This window comes from Dama dama, chromosome 15 (assembly GCF_033118175.1).
Source record: "Dama dama isolate Ldn47 chromosome 15, ASM3311817v1, whole genome shotgun sequence".
In the NCBI taxonomy this organism is placed as follows: Eukaryota; Metazoa; Chordata; class Mammalia; order Artiodactyla; family Cervidae; genus Dama; species Dama dama.
Genome location: NC_083695.1, coordinates 52,550,701 through 52,576,343, shown reverse-complemented (window position 1 = coordinate 52,576,343; position 25,643 = coordinate 52,550,701). Strand labels below are relative to the sequence as shown.

The following is a 25,643-nucleotide window of genomic DNA, read 5'->3' as shown; positions in this document are numbered from 1 at the left end:
CTGGTAAATTTCCATAAACAGGTTTTAGGAAGTGAAAAGAACTTCTTTCTATGTAAATACTTGATATAAGTAATATGACTTATTTAGAAAATAGACAACAGAACAAAACAGCTTCTTTCACATCAGCACAGTGACTGAAAGTCACTGCAAAGTCACAAGTGACAAAAGTGAAGTAGGGATTTTGCCACCCGCACTAAGACTTTGAGGTCTGTCCCACATAGGTGAGTAGCAGGTCTACTTTTAGAATCTCATCATTAATGTCAGGAAACTTAACTATCTTGAATTCTGTGCTAATGAAAATTTCTTAGAAATATAAGTATTTTAAGATGCTGTATTTGCTTAGGAGAGGGTTCAGGGCACTTTGCCCAAAATATGTCACTTGAGCATGTTGATTATTTTGAATTAAAGTTACTTAAGAGACAGTCAGTATAAGGAGGACACTTCTACTCTTTTGTCTCCCTGAAAGCAGGATATAAATCTCCCACGTGAAAGGCATCCTCTCTACACCAAGAGAATGAGAAATCCTTACTGCCAGAGACAGAGAATTCAAGGAGGACAAGGCCATGTAAGCAAATCTCATTACTTCTTTACTAAATGACTACACCAAGCCCAAGCCCGTCATCTTGTCAGTTCTTCACAGATGTATTAGTACCTAGTCTAAAAGATAAAAGCTGTCTGCTCTAGTCACGTCTTCAAGCATTGTATTTTTATGAGCTCCTGTATGTACAAATTTAAATTTGTTTTCCTCTTGCTAATCTGTCTTATGCCAATTTAATTATTAGATCAGCCAGAAAACTTAGAGGGGAAGAAAGGAAAATTCTTCCTCTCCTACATTTACATAGTGCTTTATAGTTTCTATGTGCAGTTCTGTTTTCCCTATGAGATTGTCAGTTTCTGGACAGCAAAACCTGGTTAGCACAGTGATCACTATGGAGCTGGTGCTCAAAACACATATCTTGAATAGAATTGAACTGTATTCCTAATTTTAAAATATTTTGTACCTTTGACAGTTTACTTAAACAGACAAACCACAATTTCACATTCACCATCTCTATTGGTGTGTTCAAGGCTCTGAAGTTTTGCCTATCATATTTCCCAAGATTCAATAAATCAATTTCAAGGACATTTTAATACATTTGAGAAAAGGAACTTCTGAGTGAAAGGTCATTGCTTTCATGTTAACATTATTATTTCTTAAGACCTCACAGTCACAAAAGATGATATGGCTTGTCATAACTGAAGCTGAAAAATGTTATGACTGCCATTCATATGTTATTAAATAAATAGCATTACATAAATACTGCTTATATTAGCAACACAAAACAGAAATTTTAAGTCACTTATAAAATTGAGGTCTTTTTCTATTTTCTTACTTTTCTAAAATGGTTTTATTTAATACCTTTAACATTTTTCTAGAATTTATCAGCTACTGACTTATACTACAAGTTCACCCAAGATAAAAAATTCAAATCTTCATCATCCAACTATTATGAGAATAAATAATTAATATGTAAAATACTAAGTTATTTCTAGAAAGCATTTTTATACAAGTACTATTAGTTTTATATGCTATCTTCAATACATTAAGAGATGATATTAAGGAAAATTTACCTCACTTCTGCTATAATTTAATTAGAAACCCTCTATCTTGAAAGGCAATTTAGGACATCTAAGAGAATCTATGAAATATGTTCTAAAAGCAAGACAATTTTAGCTTACCAAAATTAACACATTCAATGTAATATTGTTATATGTTGATTTAGTGTTTGCTAGTGAAATGTAAATAAGATGGAAAACACTTAAGGATAAAACTTATCTAGGCTAAACTAAACTTATGATGTTCCAAATAAAGAAACTGAATTATACTTATTGCAAATGTAGATAATTCTTTCTATATTACATATTTATCATTAGTATTAGATAAACTGACAAATACTAAATATTGAATTACAGTGACTAAGTTCGATAATAATCACTTGAAATATGGTCTGTACCTGTGTGTGCAACAGGCAAGAGTGCATCAAATGTGAAAGAGTGGATAGAGTGGAACACACAGATTCATTGTGCTGTCTTGGGAACTGGGTCATTTATAAGTGTTAAAATTGTCTCCCTTTAGTTCAGAGTATTAATCAGTGTCTTCAACTTACAGGAGGGTCTGCATCTTCAGCATAAACAGTCGTTATCGGTGTACCCTTGACAGCATCGGGAGCAACCATTCCTTTGTAGATTCGTTTACTAAACACTGGAGGGTAATCATTCATATCCTGTAGGATAAAATGAAGAGTTTAGTGCTTCTGTTGAAACCAGGTTACCTCTTCATATCACACAACCCATTTGCCACTGTCAGCCTTCCATCCTCTCACTTCCATTACCCTCACTTCAGAACGGCACACCAGAGGAAACTCCTAGAGTCCCTATACAATATTGAGGAGTATGATGCCTACCCCATTCTATCAAAGCCCATCCCACTCAAATAAACAGCCTGTCTGACAATCCATGTGCCTCCAGAAAAAGCTTTCAGATATTGTAATGACACTTGAAATTTTCTCTAAAGATGCTTCTAATGGTATGATGTAGTTTTGAACTTTGAAAAGTAGGAACACATTTCATAAAAAATACCCTTCTGTGAGAGAGGTGTAGAACATGGCATATATATACATATATATATGTATATATATTGTTTTGTTGTTGCTTTTAAAAAAGGGTCTTTGATGTTTCCATTGCAATTGCAAATTCTTTATGTATTTAGCATAATAGGATGATTAGAGCATTTCAAATGCAAATTGTGAGATATCCTTTGATGCCATTTTACATTGTTACAAACATAAAATGATTAAAAGATGTTTTCCCTATAGCACACTACAATGACATATAGGATTAGATGTTCTTAGTCAGAAATCATGTTAATTTATTTAAAGATTTTTTCAAAGTGATTTATATGTATCTTTTAAATTTTCACAATTCAGTGATATGAGTTATTCATGTTTATTCATTAAATGACATTTATGATGTTCCTCCCATTTTTATGACCCAATGCTAGGCACTGGGGATACTGAGGTGACTCAAAAAAAAAAAAAAAGATGTTCTTAAAAAGATGTTCTTGAATTTGTCACTTAACTACCATTTGGCAGGTAAAATTACTGATTCTGAAGATAGCATAGTGACATCTGCCAAACCAATCTACTGGTTTGGCAAAACCACAAGTTAATCTGGTCTCTTGAGAGCCAGGTCATTTTTTTCTCAAAAATTTAGGGTTTTATGGAAAATTGCAAATCCTTTTTTCTTAAAAATAATGCTTATTAACCTGGAGGATTTATCTTTCTCAAATTTACTTTAAAAAAATTATTATCATACCCTGCATTGTTTTGGATACTCTGGCTCAAACACGTTTGAGCTCAAAACTAAATTTGTTAGTTATTTTATTCCCCAGGTCATCCTTTTGTCACTTGATTTTTCTATGCAGTCTTTGGTGTTTGTTCTGAAACAAAATTTTTTTCCACAATGTAAACTGGAAATATACAAATCAGCTGATTATAAACACCCTTTTTTGCAAAGAGGCCAGGATAATTGGATAATAAACAACTGCAATCAAATTGAGCTTGCTTTTCACAGTAGAGCTAACATCTGAGTTGTATATCTGAAAAACCCTGCAGACTCTCATAAAAGTTGGAGATGTTGAACTATAAGCAAGATAGAAATTTTCAAAAAGTACATCATTTACCTGTTTTGACATGCAGTATTCACAACCTCTACAATGAAGAAGACTTCCTTTATATATGATGAGCTTTAGAATCTGAACAAGTAAATAAACCTAGGATGTTTTTTCTCTATAATGAGGACAGTGGAAGGTATTGATCTTTAGGTTCCAGGCATGGGGTAAATATATAAAACTTTTGCATGCACATTTCTTCCTGCTATTTTCAAGAGTGCTATTTTAATGAGTGAATCTTATAACCAAAGGGGTGGAACTCCTCTTGTGCCCCCTAAATCATAGTTTCTGAAGGTTAGAAAAGGAATCCAACTTTGTGATTTTTCTGTACGTGAGTTTCCCAAATCACATAAACTTAGTCCGTTCCTATGAATTTTCTTCTCCTTTATTCTCCAAGGGGATATTAAAAATCTTAATGTTACAGGTATGTTTTAGATTAATTTGACTGTTACAGGGAGAAAAAAATGTTTTTTCTCAATTATGTCAATACAGCTGCTAACAGTGCTGAGTACAGTAACATCTTTTTCTTTTTTGTTGTCTTGGAAAATAGTCACCAGGTCACTCACCTCCTAACTGAACACACAGTGGACATTTTTATAATCTGGCTTCATAAACTGATTATACAGACACCTAAGTTTGTAAATTGGTATCCCTCCTTTATCTGCTTGCCATTGACAGGATGGAGAATAAATCAATGCTGTCACTGTAGCTGTATATCTTTTTTCCGGCATGCTGTACATGTTTTGAGGTTACAATCCTTCACCATGGCTAAACTATGTAGCCAGTGCACACAGTTCTTGCACAATGCATTATTTCAAATGAGAGAATTTATTGAAATGCACAATGCCAAATAGCATAATCAATAGTTCATTATATTTATGCTCTAGGGATGTTTGAAGAAAAATGTATATAAATCTGCCTCTGTACAAATGCTCTACTATGCAGAAAATTAAGGATAAGCTCCACTCTCCAAAAGCAAGTTCTTTTCTGTTGTCAATCATTCCACTAGAGGGCATGATTGGCAAAAAGAAAATTTCCTTTTCTGTCCTCGTTAGCAATTTATCAAGACCTATAACAGTTTGCTTTCTGTGATTATAATTTTTGTTGTTCTGAACAAAAAATTTCTTTTCATGTTTTTAAAGAGTATTCTGAATGTTACCATGGTTCTCAACTGGAAAGGAGCCTTGATCTTCTTAGAAAAAAAATAGCTGTATGAGTTAGCATAATTAGCTCCCACATATCAAGCAACTGAAACTGCACCTGAATGTACAGCTATCTAAGAGGAAGAAAATATGTTTATTTATTTTCTAAATTCAAGTTAAAATAATCACAGAAGCCATTTCTGCTTTGGCAGACCAAAGCAGAGTAGATTTTAAGCAACCTTTTCTAATGAGTATAACAGGAGCATAAGAAATTGCTGGTGAGCTTACAAATTAATGGCAGGTTCTCTTTTTAAAAACAAGAGAGATGATACAATTTTTGATGTCTGGAATCATGGGTTAAAAATTCTTCTAGATGAGAGGCTTGGACTTGATAGAAGAGTACTAACCAGTGATACTTCCATCATTTTTGTTAAATGATGATAATATAGAGAATGCCAGCCCTCATCTCAAACTCTTATGCACACTCTGTAATGAGATCAGGTGGTGATGTGGTATGTGCCAGCGGGTGGAATGGCTTCTGTTAGTCCTCCATCACGGTCTAGCATTAGCACTAGAACCGTCGGCTACCTTGCCTCTGAAATCCCTTAAGGCTTATGGACCTGATGCCTCCTCTTCCTTGGCAGAGGCCACAGTCGGTTTTTTCCCTTTGCCTGTTACTAGTTCTGTTTCCCAGTACCAGACACACTCTCTTTGTTGTTCCTTTGCTGTTTCTTACATTATATGCCTTCTGCATTTTCTTCTCCCTTGGTTTCTTTGTTTTTTTCTGACTCCTCTCCCTTCTTTGATTCTGTCACATAAGGTCAAAAAGGCCCCATCTCCAAACAAACACATCTTTCCTTTTCTATTTTGCATGGGGTTCTCTTAAACACAAGTCACAAACTTATCTCAACCAGTTTTGGCGAGGTTGGGGGAGGGGGGATAAAAACCTGTACTGGAAGTTTCTTTGTTAGCTGCCTAAAATTGTTTTGTTTTGCTTTTCTTTTTAAGTTTGAAGCTTTTCTAGAATCTTGGGTGATAGTTATTCCCAATATAAGGTAATCAATGGTACACTTGCCACGAAAAGCAAAGTGTACACTATAGTTCTCAGTATCACAAATATTGATGGAGCTCCCCTGTATTAGGTAGTACATTAGATGCTGGAGATACGGTTGCTACCAAGAAAGATAAAGTGCCTGCTGGTACTGAGCTTATAATTTAGTGCGGAAAGCAAATAAATAAGTATTATCAAGTGTGATGAATGCTATGAAGGAGGAAGTATAAGGATGTGATGGGAAAACATATGAAGGAGTTTAAGTTTCACATAGGATGTATTCCTGTTATCTGAGCAACTTTCTCATTACTTATGCACGTTGGCAGGTAAAACAGTCTTTCAAGATTGATGGTTATCAATCTTGATAACAACTTGATAACAACTGTCTCATTACTTATGCACGTTGGCAGGTAAAACAGTCTATCAAGATTGATAATAACTGTGCAATGTTGACAAGCCACTAATTTAATATAAAATTCCACTCCCCATCTAATTTCTCTGAACTGGAATGATAATGTAGGGGGAGGCAGTTGATAAGTTTCTGGAATTTTTTCCAAGTCATGACACTGGTCAACTGAGAGTTGTTTTTTGGTCACTAAGTTGTGTTCGACTCTTTGCGACCCCGTGGACTACAGCATGCCAGGCTTCCCTGTTTTTCACTATCTCCCAGAGTTAGTTCAAACTCATGTTCACTGAGTCAATGCCATCCAACCATCTCATCTTCTGCCACCCTCTTCTCCTCCTGCCCTCAATCTTTCCCAGCATTAGGGTCTTTCCCATCCAGGGTCTCTTTGCATCTAGTGGCCAAAGTATAAGCATGTATATTCAGTATTCTTGCCTTGCGAAACCCATGAATAGTATGAATAGGCAAAAAGATATGACACTAAAAGATGAACTTCCTAGGTCAGTAGGTGTCCAATATGCCACTGGGGAGGACTGGAGAAATAGCTTCAGAAGGAATGAAGAGGCTGAGCCAAAGCAGAAACAACACTCAGTTGTGGATGTGTCTGGTGGTGAAAGTAAAGTCCGATGCTGTAAAGAACAATACTGCATAGGAACCTGGAATGTTAGGTCCATGAATCAAGGTAAATTGGATGTGATCAAACAGGAGACAGTAAGAGTGAACACTGACATTTTAGGAATCAGTGAACTAAAATGGACGGGAATGGGTGAATTTGATTCAGATGACCATTATGTCTACTACTGTGGGCAAGGATTCCTTAGAAGAAGTGGAGTAGCCCTCATGGTCAACAAAAAATTCCAAAATGCAGTACTTGGGTACAATCTCAAAAACGACAGAATGATCTCAGTTCATTTCCAAGGCAAACCAATTGGGAGAATATGTATCTATTCTGAGCTTGAATCTATGAGAAGATTCTAATCATACCACCCTGTCTCAGACTTTCTAAAAACTACATCATAATTACATATGTGTATGCATGTATGTATGGTTTATTTTTCACTGTATATCAGACATTATGTTAAATATGTTAAATTTTATCATTTCAATTAGTTTGTCTAAAATATATGTTAGTTATTATTATTATTTCTAATTTATAATAAGGAGCTGAAGCTTAGAGAAATTAAGTTGTTCATAATTATCCAGATAATAAAAGATAGACCTAATATTTAATTCTGGTATGCCAGATCCTGAGTTTCCCTGGCAGCTCAGATGGTAAAGAATTTGCCTGCAATGCAAGAGACCCAGGTTTGATCCCGTGGGTTGGGCAGATCCCCTGGAGGAGAGGATGGCAACCCACTCCAGTAGTTGCCTGGGGAATCCCATGGACAGAGGAGCACAGTCAGACATGACTGAGCGACTAACACTTCCTCACATTTTTCTTCTCACGTCAAATTCTAAAGACATCATTCTGATACTTGGAGGTGAGAAAAAGGGGAACTGGCAAAGTCATCAGAAAAGTATATATAAAATGACTTGAGTAGGATTTTCATTAAAATTCCACACATAAAATTTTAAACATCTCTTTCCAAAAATATTTTACAGTTTTAAGAACTCTTCTAACTAGTTACTATACTTTTATCTTGGCAATCTGGCAAGCTTCTAAACATTGCATAATTCGAATCTATCTCCCTGAAGATAATTTTTAAAGTTTATTTATAAAGCCTTTTTTTTTAAAGAGTTGTAGCAGTTTTATTTGTATATTTTAAATAACAACTTTTTCAGTGTTTAACCCCACAAATAGTTGTTTTCACTAAAACCTAATAAATTTTTTCCTAAACTGCATTCTTTGGAAAATTAGTTCTATCAGAAACTTTACAAATTAAGAGAAATGCAGTGATAGATTGTGGGAAATTACATTTTATTTTCTTGATATTCGCAACATACGCTAGTATATTAATACTCAAGTCCCCTATACAAAGACCTACAGTACAGAAACATTTATTTTTACACATACTGGTGTTTCCCAAACTAATTTGTCTGTGTTATTCTTTGTATATGAGACACCCAGACACCCCTCAAGACACCATCTCGAGGGGCTAGTGCTCTATAAAATAGATCATGAAAGACGGTGAAGACAATATATTGAAGGCACAAATTATTAGTGTTTGGAGTACCATATGACTTTGGTGAATTAAAGTTTTCAGAGTAGTAATATGTGTTGAGGATTTCGCATATCAGGAGTGTCCCTGCTCCCAGTATGTAGCAGGCAATTCATCAGGGTAGAGATAGCAGCAGATGATGGAATTGGAAAATGGTGACATTGCTTAGCAGTAACTAGTATAGACAAGGCTTATCAGCGTGTGTTACCCGCACTGGGAGATGCGTGGCAGTAGCAAGCCTGGTCTCATTTGCCTTGGCAGCCAGGGAAGAATGTGATAAACACTAAAGGGTAAAATTACTCAATTGTGTATGTAAGTAAAGCATTTTCTCAGGAGTCCCAGAAATCAATGGGTGACTTTTGGGAAGCCATGAGAGTCATAGATAGAGGAATTATTACTATTTAAGATACTATTTTTGTCTCCAGGCTTGTAGAATTTTTGTTTCCTCTGATTTTGTTTTTTAGTAGAAATATATTACATCTTAGTTTTATATCTGTACAACAGCAGAATAGACAGATGGTTTAAGAAATTATCTGATTCAGTCCCATGACACACCCTTTTTGACGTATTCATATTCTTTAAACATGGAGGTGCATATATATTAGAAAGAATATACTATTAAGAATCTGATAGTATAGAATAGAACAGAGGGTAACATTTGAAGGTAATGGTCCTTAAATGGGTATTTTCTCCAGGCTAACCAATCTCAAGAGGAACAGTAGAAAGTCATAAAAAATAATGACCAGTCAGGAGGCAGGAAGAAGGATAAATTAGAAGCATAAAATTAACAGATACACACCACTGTACATAAAACAGATAAAAAACAAATATTTACTGTATAGTATAGGGACTATATTTGGTATCTTATAATAATCTATAATGAATTTAGAAATTATAATTTAGAAAAAATATATATATATATAATTGCAACCCAAAATTAACAATGCTGCAAATCAATTATGTGCTGTGCTGTGCTTGGCTGTGTCTGATTCTGTGACACCCTGGACTGTAGCCTGCCAGGCTCCTCTGTCCATGGAATTTTCCAGACAAGAATACTGGAGTAGGTTGCATTTCCTACTCCAAGAGATAGCCCCAAATCAGCATCTCTTGCATCTCCTGCATTGGCAGGTAGATTCCTTACCCTCGAGCGCCACCTGTCAGTCGGTTCAGTTGCTCATTCGTATCCTACTCTTTGCGACCCCATGGACTGCAGCATGCCAGGCTTCCTTGTCCACCACAATCTCCAGGAGCTTGCTCAAACTCATGTCCATTGAGTCAGTGATGCCATCCAACCATTTCATCCTCTATCATCCCCTTCTCCTGCCTTCAATCTTTCCCAGTATCAGGGTCTTTTTCAACGAGTCAGTTCTTCGCATGAGGTAGCCAAAGTCCTGGAGCTTCAGCTTCAGCGTCAGTCCTTCCAGTGAATATTCAGGACTGATTTCCTTTAGGGGTGACTGATTTAATCTCCCTGAAGTCCAAGGGACTCTCAAGAGTCTTCTCCAACACTACAGTTCAACACTGCAGTTCAATTCTTCAGTGCTCAGTTTTCTTTATAGTCCAACTCTCACATCCATACATAACTACTGGAAAAATCATAGCTTTGACTAGACAGACCTTTTTAAGCAAAGTAATGTCTCTGCTTTTTAATATGCTGTCTGGTTGGTCATAGCTTTTCTTCCAAGGAGCAAGCATCTTTTAATCTCATGGCTGAAGTCACCGTCTGCAGTGATTTTGGAGCCCAAGAAAATAAAGTCTGTTACTGTTCCCATTGTTTCTACATTTATTTGCCATGAAATGATGGGATCAGATGTCATGATATTAGTTTTTTGAATGTTGAGTTTTAAGCCAGCTTTTTCACTCTGCTCTTTCACTTTCATCAGAAGGCTCTTTAGTTCCTCTTCACTTGCTGCCATGAGGGTTGTGTCATCTGTGTATCTGAGGTTATTGATATTTCTCCTGGCAATCTTGATTTCAGATTATGTTTCATCCAACCTGGCATTTCACATGATGTACTCTACATGTAAATTAAATAAGCAGAGTGGTATATACAGCCTTGATGTACACCTTTCCCAGTTTTGATCCAGTCTGTTGTTCCATGTCTGGTTCTAACTGTTGCTTCTTAACAAGCATCCAGATTTCTCAGGAGGCAGGTAAGGTGGTCTGCTATTCCCATCTCTTTAGGAATTTTCCACAATTTGTTGTGATCCACATAGTCAAAGGTTTTAGCATAGTCAATGAAGCAGAAGTAGATGTTTTCCTGGAATTACCCTGTTTTTTTCTGTGATCCAACGGATGTTGGCAATTTGATTTCTGGTTCCTCTGCCTTTTCTAAATCCAACTTGAACATCTGGAATTTCTCAGTTCACATATTGTTGAAACCTAGCTTGGAGGATTTTGAGTATTACTTTGCTAGCATGTGAGATGAGTGCAGTTGTGTGGTGGTTTGAACATTCTTTGGCATTGCCTTTCTTTGAGATTGGCTTGAAAACTTACCTTTTCCAGTCCTGTGACCACTGCTGATTTTCCAAATTTGCTGGCATATGGAGTGCATCACTTTCACAGCATCATATCTTAGGATTTGAAATAGCTCAGCAGGGATTCCATCACCTCCACTAGAATCACTATGAACAAAGCTTTGGAGCCATCTGAAAATCAATCTATTAGACAACACTGGTCCATTGAAGTTGTCTTTTACTCAATCTCCTCACTCCAGAGCAACATAAGGAAAGAGGTTGTAAACACTAAAATGTTTAGAGTTTCTGATTTGTTTGAATCCTGAACTACTTCCTGGTCCCTCATGTCACAGCTCTTTTGACCAAATCAAAACAAGGACTCTATTAATACTGTCGCCATAGAATATCAGCGGCAATTCATTGCCTGTCAGGTGTCCATGATTTAGCAAATGCCACCTTTGGACTGTGAAGAAGGCTGGGTGCCGAAAAACTGATGCTTTTGAACTGTGGTGTTGGAGAAGACTCTTGAGAGTCCCTTGAACTGCAAGGAGATCCAATCAGTCCATCCTAAAGCAGATCAGTCCTGGGTGTTCATTGGAAGGACTGATGCTGAAGCTGAAACTCCAATACTTTGGCCACCTCATGCGATGAGCTGACTCATTGGAAAAGACCCTGATGCTAGGAGGGATTGGGGGCAGGAGGAGAAGGGGATGACAGAGGATGAGATGGCTGGATGGCATCACCGACTCAAGGGACATGTGTTTGAGTAAACTCTGGGAGTTGGTGATGGACAGGGAGGCCTGGAGTGCTGCGATTCATGGGGTCGCAAAGAGTCAGACACAACTGAGCGACTGAACTAAACTAACTGACTGACCTTTGTACTGGGCATTGGGTTTCTATCTATCCTCTTTCCTATATTATTTTGGGATAGGAACATTTCTTTCCTTCTCAGAGGAAGAAATCACTCTGAAACATGAACATGCTAGCTTTATATTCCAAGATTCACTGAATTTCCTAATAACTTCAGCCCTTGTAGATGGACATTCATTTCTGGTCCTTCCATCTGTTCCTGCCTACTCCCATACCTGTACCCTCCTTTATAGGTAAACACACCAGGGGTGAATACAGTCCCCTTCCTTCATAGGAGAATCTCCTTCACTCTCTCTTCTACTTGTGTGCAAGACATTCTATCTAAAACTACAATCAGTACATGACTTAAGTCATCTGTTTATCCTGGACAAGTTCTTTAAATTCCTTTTAATGCTACCCAGAATTGTATATACATTTAAGTATTTCAAACTTTACGGCTTGTATTCAGCTTTTGGCTTACTATAGAAAACAGATCTTTTATTTCTATGTATTTTCTATGTTATATTATTATAACTCAGTTTATAAGGGCATGCTTTTCTCTGGATTTTATGTTTAAAATTATTTAGAATTTTCAGGTATTTACACATATCCTGTAATTCACTATGATCACAGATTCAATTCTTATTCAATATATATATATACAACCAAAAGACCTTGTTTCAGCAATATTCTGCAAAGCCTTTGTAACAAATATACATATTGTTCAAATGATCATAATTAGTTTTGTTTTGGATCCTTGAAATTTGACAGTAAGAAAGCTCTTTGCAGGTGTCTGTGATAAAATTCAATTTTCCTTCTATTGTGAAAATATTTTTCCTTTGAAATAAATATTTATTTTTTCCCATTATCACTCCAATCTTAAACAAATTTGATGGATTAGATATTAAATACTGAATCTTTCTTTTTTCCCCCTCTCTTTACAAAAGAAATTATGTTTTTGCTCATTTTCAGAGATGTCTTCAAGATGGTTTCCCCATGGTAACTATTTTGTGTAGAAATATCTCTTGGCAAATACCATGCAATTATGTTATCAGCTAAATAGCTTGTCAGTACTGCAAGTAAACAGACTGATAGCAGAAAATTTGCAAGCTTGGGAAAGATTTATATTTGTTGAGAAATGAGAAATATACTTCACTCTTCCCTTCAAGACAAACAAGCATGATACTTTTATGGATCCCAATAGTATGCAATACAGTTTTAAAATTCTCTTTGTGATAATATTATCCTGAGCGATTAGGTGAAAGGAAAGCACATGTCAGTCTGAATTTGGGGAAATGTTCAACAAACTTTATCATGCTTAAATAACCTTGAATAAGAAAACAAAGTGTCACTGAAAAATGTCTAGAATTAAATATTGTTTTGTTTTCAATGTACAATTCTCCAGAAGTAACTCTGAATAAGTAAGGAAGTCTTAACCAATGAAATTGTTTGCCTTCTCTAAATAAGAGAGCAACTGAGGCAATAAAAATTAGATCAATACTCTTCTGTTTCTGAAGAAAGAAGAGCCCATCAGTGAGCAACAATTCCCACCTTCTGATTTTGACTCCTTGAGTGAATCCCATGTATTAAAATAAAGGGGTGGTCAGAGAATGTGGAAGACATTTTAAGAGACGTGAGTCTCAAATAGAGAATGAGGCTTATTGAGTGCACATCCTGCTTGCCCAGATGATAGTTTTGGACTCATTTTGACACCAAAGACTTCTATAAAAAAAAAAAAAAAATACAAGCAAATGTATCTAAACTGAAATTACAGCAACCAAGCTAGAGTTTATGAGGGATTATAACTCTCCATTATCAATCACATCTAACTTGAGAGAGTTAACCAGAGAAAATAAGTGAAGATAGTAGTTTCAAATATGTACATTCTTCCCCGAGCAAAAAAAGATACATAACATGTTTATAAAAGCACTTTTTTTATGTCATCAAAGATAAAAAAGTCATTTGAAGTCATTTTTTTTTTTTTAACATTGAAGTCATTTTTAAGTGCTAACACTTTTAGTAAAGCAATTTGAGGAACATTTGTGTGTATATTTGCAACTGAAGTACGTTTTTCAACATCTAATACACAACCTGTGTAAGAATCATCTATGTACTCTTCAAATATACTGATACCTCAGATGCTCTTCTGCGAAAGGCGTTGTTCTGGGAAGGAGCAGAGGGACCTGAAAGTTTACTACTTAGTTCAGATGACCTCTATATACACTAATATTTGAGAAATAATAAATCTTTCCTCATGTCTTATTTTAAACCTATACTTTAAAAATCACAAGAAACCCTAAAGGTTGAGGATGACGTATCCTTCCAGGCAATCAGTTGGTACAGGGTATTTGATTAAATGAGATGGTAAACCTAGAGAGTCTAAGAGAGTTCCCAAGGTCATAGAACTTGAAAAGAGTTGAGCCATAAATTAACCCCAGTTCCATCTGATTCCAAAGCTTATTTCACTGCAGAATCTTGGTTTCCAAACTAAGCTAAACAAACTAGCTCTGAGAGCCTTAGACCTCTTACTCTTTTTATTTATTATTTTAAGTTGAAGGGTTTGGAAGAAGTTATTACCTCTGGTGCTATGGGATTTGGACTATTGTGTAATCTAGAGAAATTATGACTTGATTGAAGTCACAGGGCTAATGGCGGACCCAGGGAGCAACAGTATTTGAACTCTTATCTAGTGTTTTTTTTCAAATTTATCTTTTATAAATAGTTAACTAGTTCAGTTATTTCTCAGGTCTTTGTTAACACTTTACATTTAAAAATTTATATTCTGGCTTTGGTACCATTTATAATTATGGATTGCTGCCCCCAGATATTATACTACAATATGGATTAAAAAAAAAACAAAAAAAACAAAAAACAGAAGCTACAGGTAGAGAAAACAAAGTAAGCAGCCAGAAGTCATCTATATTCCTTACCTTTACTATCACTGTGACAGTAGCAATACCAGGCGGCATTGTTCCATAAATATCAAAGGCCTCCACTAGAAAAGTGATACTTGCTTCCTGGTCTGGAAATGACTCATAGTCCAAACTCCTTAAAAGGGAGAGTTCTCCTGTAAATGGATGTAGTGCAAAAAAGTGCTTCACTTCTGGACTTCTTATCCGATAAGACACATTTGCTCCAAGGTCAACATCTTTGGCCTGTAACACGTTAAGAAGAAGAATGGTTATATCACTGCCATTTTCAAAACAAAGAAATGCAGGACTGATGGAGCTCATGTGTCAGTACCTAGAACATGTTTCAGAGAGAAGTATTTCTTAAAGTAATTTACCACATAGAGGGACAGGGAGAGAAAGAAAGAGATCAAGTCAAAGACAGAGACTCGAGATTTTGTCATTGTTGCTCTTGTTACTATATCTATATTATTTGAACTATCACTGACGAAAAGAATCATACCACAGTAAAGAAATATTGCCATCCCTTATATGTGAAATCTAAACAGAAATGATACAAATGAACTTACAAAACAGAAAGAGACTCACAGACTTAGAAAGTGAACTTATGGTTGCCATGGGGAAGGGGTAGTCAGGGACTTTGGGAAGGTCAAATACACAGTTATATTTAATATGGATAACCAACGAAGACCTATTGTATAGCACATGGAACTCTGCTCAGAGTTATGTGCCCAGCCTTGATGGGAGGGGGGTTTGGGGAGGGTGGATGCATATATATTTATGGCTGAGTCCTTCTGCTGTTCACCGGAAATTACCACAACATTGTTAATCAGCTATATCCCAATACAAAATAAAAAGTTTAAAGTTAAAAAAATTAAAAAGAGCAAAAAGGAAATATCATTGTAAATGATTATTATTTTCTGCTGATTGTATAACAATGAAAAATAATATCCTAAATATTTCACAAGATGAATAAAGACAAAATACCTACCCTCCAGATAGGGGGTTCTCAAAGAAAATGCCAAAATAAAAGAGAAATGTGTATGGACCTAGAGATTGTCATGCTGAGTGAAGTGAGTTAGAGAAAGACAAATATCATATATTTCTTATATGTGGAATTTAAAAAAAAATGGTACAATTGAACTTATTTACAAAACAGAAATAGAATCATGGATATAGAAAACAAACATACAGTTGAGTTGTTACCAGTTGGCAAAGGATGGGAAGGGATAAATTGGGAGATTGGGGTTGACATATAAACACTACTATATATAAAATAAATAACTAATAAGGACCTATTGCATAGCACTGGGAATTCTTCTCAATATCTGTAATCACCTACATGGGGAAAGAATCAGAGAAGGAGTTGGATATAAGTGTATGTATAACTGATTCCCTTTACTGTATAGCAGAAACTAACACACCATTGTAAATCAACTACATTCCAATATATTTTTTTAATTCTCATTTCAAAAAAATAATTTCCCAGTCATAAAAACAACACACACACACACACACACACACACACACACACACATACACACACAAAGACAGAACAAACAAACAAAAACAACTGAAAAAGCAGGTTTCAATGGAAACTTTATAGATGATTTTTTCATTCAGTAGTAGAGATTAGAAATTCCTACACTGGTAGGAAATGGAATGGAGCAAAGATGGAATGGGGAAGGTCAGGTTTTGCTAGAACGTGTATGCAGTAAAGCAAACACCTCTGTGAACTTCAGTCTTGGCCCCCCCTCCAAGCAATTATCAACATCACAATGGGAATGATACTGTTAAAGCACAGATTTTATGATGTCACCTTCCTACCTAAAAAACTCTTCTTTTCCATTTCATTTTGGATCAACTCCAATCTTCTTAACATGGTGAGGACACATATATTTTCTAGCCCTTTAGCCCCTCAGTGAGGGGCTTTCCTCGCCTCCAGGATTTTGAGTGGGTTTTTCCACTGCCTTGAATATTCTTTTTCCCCCTTGAACAACTCTTATTTGTCCCTCAGTTCACAATTTAGAAATAAGTTTTCCCTAGGAAACATTCTCTTTGTTCTCAAGATTATGTTAAGAGTTCCACCTATGATCTCCCAGGCTCCTTGTATTGAGGACTTCTGTGTTAATTACCAGTTACTAGTCTGCTTGCTACACCAGACTGAAAATTCAATGAAGGCAAGAAATCTTGTTGATCTTTGAATCCTTGGCCTCTAGCAGAGGACTTGGCATCCAGTAAATTTGTTGACTGAATGACTAGGGGAATAAATGGAGAAATAATAGCCTTCTCCCTGGTCAGCATCTGCCTTTTATAGATTTAGTACTGTGTCTTCCCAGATGGCGCTAGTGGTAGAGAACCCACCTGCCAATGTGGAAGACATAAGAAATGCCGGTTCAGTCCCTGGGTTAGGAAGATCCCCTGGAGGAGGGAATGGCAACCCACTCCTGTATTCTTGCCTGGAGAATCCCATGGACTGCAGAGCCTGGCAGGCTACAGTTCATGGGGTCGCACAGAGTCGGGCATGACTGAGCGACTGAACTGAACTGAACTAAGTAAACATATATCAAATTGAATAATAGAAAAACACAAGCTCTTAAAATCCATGCTAACAAAATTCAAGTTGTAGATTGCAGGTTGAGAAAGAGCTATATATTTTTCTTCTAAAATATACTTTATAGAACACCTATGTCAGAATTAAAGGGTTGGTAATTAAATGGAGATTTCTAGGCTAATCTAATTTACTGAATCTGAATATCCAGAGTTTCTGGTAATAATTTGAGAACTAAAAGAAAGAAGTTTAGATATAAAGACACTAATAAAAAGGAGAAATAGACTTCTGGAAGTATGCCAGTTATGTATAGAAAGTGAACAAATATTACAAAATAGTAAGTATAGCAATCTATTTCTGTAAGATACAGGGTGATTCTATACATTTGTATATGTGTACGAAAGAGATGTGCATACCAGACCATCTGACTTGCCTCTTGAGAAACCTATATGCAGGTCAGGAAGCAACAGTTGAACTGGATATGGAACAACAGACTGGTTCCAAATAAGAAAATGAGTATGTCAAGGCTGTATATTGTCACCCTGCTTAGTTAACTTATATGCAGAGTACATCATGAGAAATGCTGGGCTGGAAGAAGCACAAGCTGGAATCAGGATTGCCGGGAGAAACATCAATAACCTCAAATATGCAGATGACACCACCCTTATGGCAGAAAGTGAAGAGGAACTAAAAAGCCTCTTGATGAAAGTGAAAGAGGAGAGTGAAAAAGTTGGCTTAAAGCTGAACATTCAGAAAACTAAGATCATGGCATCCAGTCCCATCACTTCATGGCAAATAGATGAGGAAACAGTGGTAGACTTTATTTTGGGGGGGCTCCAAAATCACTGCAGATGGTGATTGCAGCTATGAAATTAAAAGACACTTACTCCTTGGAAGGAAAGTTATGACCAACCTAGATAGCATATTAAAAAGCAGAGACATTACTTTGCCAACAAAGGTCTGTCTAGTCAAGGCTATGGTTTTTCCAGTGGTCATGTTTGGATGTGAGACTTGGACTGTGAAGAAAGCTGAGTGCCGAAAAATTGATGCTTTTGAACTGTGGTGTTGGAGAAGACTCTTGAGAGTCCCTTGGACTGCAAGGAGATCCAATCAGTCCATCTTAAAGCAGATCAGTCCTGGGTGTTCTTTGGAAGGACTGATGCTGAAGCTGAAACTCCAATACTTTGGCCACCTCATGCAAAGAGTTGACTCATTGGAAAAGACCCTGATGCTGGGAGTGATTGGGGGCAGGAGGAGAAGGGGATGACAGAGGATGAGATGGCTGGATGGCATCACTGACCCGATGGACATGTGTTTGAGTAAACTCCAGGAGTTGGTGATGGACAGGGAGGCCTGGAGTGCTGCGATTCATGGGGTCGTAAAGAGTCGGACACAACTGAGCAACTGAACTGAACTGAACTGAACTGATGCATGTATATGGGCTTCCCAGGTGGCTAAGTGGTAAAGAATATATCTGTCAATAAAGAGACAAGGGTTCAATCCCTGGGTTGGGAAGAATTCCTGGAGAAGGAAATAGCAACCTACTCCAGTATTCTTGTGTGAGAAATCTCATAAATAGAGGAGCCTGGCAGGCTATAGTCCATGGGGTCACAAAAAGTCAGACATGACTTAGTGACTAAACGGCAACAATACATGTGTATATATGTACATACCTGGATACATATATATTTAGACATGTGTGTAAATAGTTTATCTGATATTTGTGTGAGCAGAAACATAAAAGAAACATAAATGTAACATAATACACATAAAAATTTAATACTGAGTAACTTCGGAGGTACAATTTGAGAGATTATTAAGTTTTTAAAAATAGTCTAATGTATTGTCAATTGTTATAATAAATATTTGACATTCATTACTTTTGTAAATTGATAATAAGTCTATTAAGAAGTGTTATTCAATTTCTTACAATGGTAACTTTTCTCTCTTCTCTCTCTAAAATAAGCTAGTTAGATAAAACAGTATGTAATATTTGAGTAATACATACATTAAAACTTACTTACCATTCATTTGAAATTTAACTGCATGTGTGCATGTGTGCATTTTACTAAAGTCTGGCAGACCCATACAAATACCAAATTTTATACAGAATTCATGAAACAATTGCTTCTTCCACACACCTCTATTTGAAGGAAAGTGGTCCCAGCTGGCAGGTTCTCTTCAACAACAACAGTGTATGTTGAATTGGTGAACACAGGACTATTATCATCAATATCCAAAACCTTGATGGCCAGAGTAAGAGTTGAGTGACGAGGGTGTACTGCTCCATCGGTTGCCACAACAACAAGTTCATAGTAGTCCCTGACTTCTCTGTTAAGCTTCACAGCTGTGTAAATGCTCCCATTGGATGTGATGCGAAAAAGATTGTTGAAGTTACCCAAGCTGTAGTGCACTTGGCCATTGATTCCAGCATCAGGATCTGCTGCCTAAACAAATGAAAAACAAGAGGAATTCACATAGTACTCTCTGTTATAATATTTTAGAAGGGACAGTTAAAGAACTATAGCATATTTCTAACCAAATTTTTTTTTTAGAGAGAGCAAAGTAAAAAGATAATGATAATGTAGTACAAAAGTCTAGAACATGAAAATAAATTTGTAATAGTTTAATGATACTCTTAATTCTAAATGAGCATAAAATTAATTTGTATCAGTAGCAATAACAATATTACATTACTACAGAAAATTCACATTACATAAATACAGAGTTTTTCCTGTATTATCATTTATTTAATAGATTTTGAACTCTAAAATTTAAAAAAGTTTTAATTAAACATAATTGAGTGATAGCTTAAGATCCTATATTTTTTAATTCAAGCTATATGTTATATATCTATAACACATATAAAAGCACCATATATTGATAGATATAGATTACTGCATTTAATTCTCCTAATGTTCTTATGAATAAATATCATTGGTTCCATTCTACAAATGACAAAACTGTGGCTTATGGATTATAATTTGCTTAGAATTATGAAAGAAATAAAAATCTGTGCCTCAATTCTTAGTATAATGCCTACATAAAACTACTTAATAAATTTGAGAGATTAATTCATGTTAGAATAAATTAATGCAAGCAACTGAGGTTTAAAACTAAACATACTCCAAACCCCAAACAGAATAAAGTTTAGTAACTGTAAAGCAACTGCAAAGGGCTCTTCAATATTAGAATACAGTCTCTAAATGATAATAGAATTGTTGATGCAATAATAAGCCTTTTGCAATTGGAAATTTTAAGTTATATTAAATAACTTTGCATTAAATAAAATAAGTAAATTTTGAGTGGCTATTCTTCAAAGGAGTGTTATGAGAATTAATATAATCTAAAACTCAATTGAAATAGAAATTATGACATCTCATTATCAAATACTGTGCATTTTGTACTACATAGCTCTATCTCATTGTTCCTCATACAAATTGGAATAAATCTTAGAAACCATAAAATGTTACATAACTATGTACCAAATGGCTGCTAAGGAAAGGAAGGAAAACAAGAGACTTGGCTGCATTATGAGCGAGGGACACAATAATCAACTAATATTCACACAGCCTGGGATGGAATATGATGTATTTTGAACAGCATATAAGCAGATGTACATCCACCTTTACAAACACTGGGGAAGCAAGTGGGTTGGGTTTGATGAACACTTTTGCCTTGTTTGAAATGATAAAGCCCAAGATGTGAAAGTCAAGTTTATAACCATGCACCCTATGAATGCCAGACTTTCCAGCAGAATTTGTCCCTCTGATTCATCAAAACACAAATGTCCCTGGGAAGGCATTACTTCTGAAGTTTGAAGCCTGAGAACAGATGAGGAACTGCAGGAATGTCTGAAGAGGAGAAAAGTACTATAAAATAGTCGAAGAGCTTACATACACGTATTTTCTTCCACTTTTATATCTTTCATAGAATTTGTCTTACAAATTATTGACAAATTAGTCAAGCTGGTCATCTTAGTGAAAACAAACAAACAACAATATTGTCAACTCCCCCACAAAAAAACAACCTAACAAAAAATACTCTGTTTTGTCTTAAATCACTGCTTAAATAAATAGAAAAATAAAATCTGGTAACATCAGTAGGTCTTAGTTCATTAAATCACAAGTTTATTATTTTATAGGTCTATAAAACAGAAGTTCAATAAGCGTCTCATCTGGCTAAAATCAAGGTATGCATAGGGCTGTGTTCCTTTCTGGAGGCTGTAGGCAAAGATCCATTTCTTTGCTCATTCCAGTTATTGACAGATTACAGTTCCTTGAGGTTGTAGGATTGAGATTCCCCACTTCCTTTTTACTTGTCATGCAAGGACTATTCCCAGTTTCTAAGACCACCCACAAACCTTGGTTCTTGGCTCATGGTATACTTTTTCCATCTTCAAAGCTAGCAACAGTGGGTTAAGTCCCCCTCACATGTTCTGAATTTCTCCTTCTATTTTATCTCCCTGATCCACTCTGCTACCATCTTTGTTCACTATTAAACAGTTTTGATGACTACAGTGAGCCCACCTGGACATCTAGGATAATCCTCCCATCTCAAGTTCCTAAACCTCATTACATCTGCAAAATTTCTTTTGCTGTGTAAGGTAACATATTCCCACATGGGATGTGTTGGGAATCATAATTCTGTCTGCTCTAGAATCAGAAATTTAACATGTCCTTAACTAAACCCTTGATTATATTTGCCCAAATCTTTTTCATCTCTAATTCCCTTATTTCACTTATATGATTCTTCCACTGACCCAATAGATTACATAAAAACAAAGAAGATATTCCTGAGATCTCCTTCTATCTTCTGTGATTCATTTATTCAATAATTTCAGAAAAGCATATCTAATGTGATGTATGAGGCTTAGCTTCAAGTTACAATGGTGTATTAGGTAACAAGGTCCAAGATATCATGGAATTTACAGAGAAAATTCCTATTCTATTTGTAATATGCTGTTTACACCTTTATACAGTATCTCAGTCCTAACCACTTTGGCCCAAATTATCATCAACTGTGGCTTAGATTACTAGATTACTTGTTAATTATTTTCTTTTTCAGTTATTTCATTTCAGAGAGGTCTTCTATAAAAGAAAAATGACATTATTTATCTTAATATTCTTTAATGATTTCAACTGTGTTTAGCAACATTCAAACAGTTAACATCGTCCAGACGTCACCTATTGAATGCTACTTTCACTATGTTCTGGAATAATGCAAATCTCTCCAACCTCCAAATTTCTCTAAAGTCTCTGCCTAGTGGGGGCTTCTGCTATTATTTGCCAGGCTAATGCCTGCTCATTTTTCAAAAGTGAATTTAAACATCACTTTCTCAAAGCAATCTTCTCTGAATCATGACATATAAACGAGACCCTTCTGTTATACATGCCAATAGCTCCATATAACTGTACTTTATATCATATTTAATAATTTTAAATTATATATTTATTTCTAAGATACACAAATGAATTGCATTTATTAACATATATAAATAAAGATATTACTGTTGTTGTTCATTGTTCAGTCTGCCAGCCATGTCCAACTTTTTGCGACCCCATGGACTGCGGCACACCAGGCTTCCCTGTCCTTCACTATCTCCCAGAGTTTGCTCAAAGTCATGTCCATTGAGTCAATGATACCATCCAGCCATCTCTGTTGCTCCCTTCTCCTCCTGTCTTCAATCTTTCCCAGCATCACAGTCTTCTCCAATGAGTCTGCTCTTCGCATCAAGTGGCCAAAGTATTGGAACTTCAGCTTCAGCATCAGTCCTTCCAATGAATATTCAGGATTGATTTCCTCTAGGATTGACTGATTTGATCTCCTTGCTATCCAAGGGATTCTCAAGAGTCTTCTCCAACACCACAGTTCAAAAGTATCTATTCTTTGACTCTTAGTCTTCTTTATGGTCCAACTCTCACATCCACACATGACTACTGGAAAAACCATAGCTTCAACTACACAGACTTTTGTTGGAAAAGTGATTTCTCTAATTTTTAATACACTGTCTAGTTTTGTGATAGCTTTTATTCCAAGGAGCAAGTGTCTTTTAATTTTGTAGCTGCAGTCACCATCTGCAGTGATTTTGGAGCCCAAGAAAAAGAAGTCTGTCACTGTTGCCATTTTTTCCCCATCTATTTGCCATGACGTGACAGGACTAGATGTCATGATCTTCGGATTTTGAATGTTGAGTTTTAAGCCAGCTTAATGAATATGCTACTACTGTTATTTATTAACATATAGCTATATAATTCTTAAAATATATATTTAATCATTATGCATCTATTGCTTGGTCCTATTTTGATTTATATCTCTTCCATTATCAGCCTCTATGCTTTTAATTAAGAATCCCAAAACAAACACTGTAGAATTATCAGAATTTCATCTGGGACTCTGATTACCTTGGTAGAACTACCGAATCCAGGTCTAAACTGGAAAATATCATTTTCAAAAACTACAAAGTAGTATTTTGTTATGACTTAAATGAGTATGATAAGTAAATAGCTTTATATTTTTAATATTTTGTAGAATGACACAGAGGGCCTATGTAGTTTAAGACCGAGAACAACCTTGATACATAAAACGATAGCTACATTGTAGAAGTGCTGATTAGTTTCAGTGTTTCCACTATATATATTTTTTATATCATTAACTTTGGTGTGTTCCCTCTAGATATCAGATATCTCAACTATAAAATAAAAGATGTGAAATCAAATAGCAATTTTGAATCTCTTTTCCTACCATTATACATGTCAGAGATGAAATTCACAAATGTGGCACAGATCATCAATTATAATATGAATAAAATAGATGATAGTTATTGCATAATTCTCTGTAATCTAGTTGCAAAGTCATTTGTCTGTTTCACTGAATAAAATATATAAAAATTTAAGTGAATTGTCATCGCCATAGATAATATAAGCCAATAGCTAGTATTAGAATAATGCAGGTGTGTACCTACACTGGTAACAAATGACTCGGAAAAGACCTCACATTTGATTATTCAACTCATGTTTGAAAACCACTGGGCTAGCGGATTGTTAAAGGAAACTTGCTCTAACAAGAGACAGATTAAAAAAAAAAAGTTTATTTCATAATGAACCACCTACAGTGCTTGCATCATGTTGATATTTCCCAAGCCAGTGCATTAATCATATTTTCCCTTGTTAATTTTCCAATGTTCAGAGAACTGTTTCATTGAAAGGTCCTTTTTTATTAAGGATTGTGGAATGGTAACTTACTTTCTCCAGGATTCAACTTGCCAAAAGAAAGGACATTTTAGCAAGAATATTGTCCTTTCTCTGCTCCCTTATTCAGTCATGAGTGGTGAATTTGATAGAAAGAATTGGGTATACACACTGACTTCTTTTAACATAACATCTGATGTTTATAAGGACGTCATATGAGTCGTTTGTTTTGCTATATGAGCTCTTTCCCTAAGAATAAGACCTACAATTTCAGTTCTGTCTGAGGCTGTGTAGTTACATTTAATTGTGGGGTAGCATTTACTAACCCATTTGGCTCTCATTACTAAACCTCTTTCCCCTCAATATCAATTTCACCTATTTGCCAGAATTTCATGTCTCTCTCTGAATTTTTTTGAACCTGGGGAAGGTATAGGATGTTATCAATTGATACTTCCAAATTCCAGGAAATATCAACACCACAGTTTCCAAACAAATTTAATCATAGATTTTTTTCATTATTGTTTAGAAAAATATTTGCTAATATCTTGAGGGACATATAGTTTGTTAAATACTGTTGTAATACACTGAGCAACACTGGGAATAAGGCCTCTTTTAATAATCTGTCCATGATATTTTCACATAATACTTCCACTTTATACTGTTTGTTCCCCATGATCGATCACTTGAAAATAACCATTTTAAATTTATAGAACTAGTGGTTCCCACTTTCTACCACGTTGGGGTCCTTAACAGAGTCCACAGTAAGACAATAAATGGAAAGCAAAAGAAATCAGAAAAATATATTCTTTCAAAAGGTTCAACGAGAGATTTTTTAATGGCTTAAATTGATAGGAAAGGCCATGGAGGGAGAAGCAAATATTGAATTTTTGTTATGGCTTTGGTAAATTAACTCTAGGTGCTACATTTCATGGAATGTTAGCTTTGTGCCAGGATTTTTCTAAAGGAAAAATTGAGGAGAGATGGAGAGAGCAAGGGAGATCTTTGTTAAAATAAATAAATTTGGGAAATTGGGATTAAAGAAAAATTTTAAAGTTTTCATTACTTCCAAACTTTTCATGTGCCATTATTTCAATGAGGAAGGCAAAGTTCTCAAGGGGAGTAATGTATGCACCAGATTTAAAAATCCCAAGTAACAGAAATCTTTTCAACATGTTGACTGAACTACAGAAAGTCCAGACTCCTATGCATGAGTTAATTTCAACC

General features: G+C 35.6%; 1 protein-coding gene across 1 annotated transcript in view; it reads right to left on the bottom strand.

Moving 5' to 3' along the window:
* The window catches only part of PCDH15 (protocadherin related 15), a 920,738-nt gene that overhangs the window by 201,307 nt on the left and 693,788 nt on the right, over positions 1-25,643 (bottom strand). The window contains exons 20-22 of the mRNA XM_061162074.1: positions 19,371-19,676; positions 14,700-14,924; positions 2,148-2,264 (exon numbers count right to left, since the gene is read on the bottom strand). Of these exons, the coding sequence (XP_061018057.1) occupies positions 2,148-2,264; positions 14,700-14,924; positions 19,371-19,676 (648 nt within the window). The remainder of the gene's footprint in view (positions 1-2,147; positions 2,265-14,699; positions 14,925-19,370; positions 19,677-25,643) is intronic.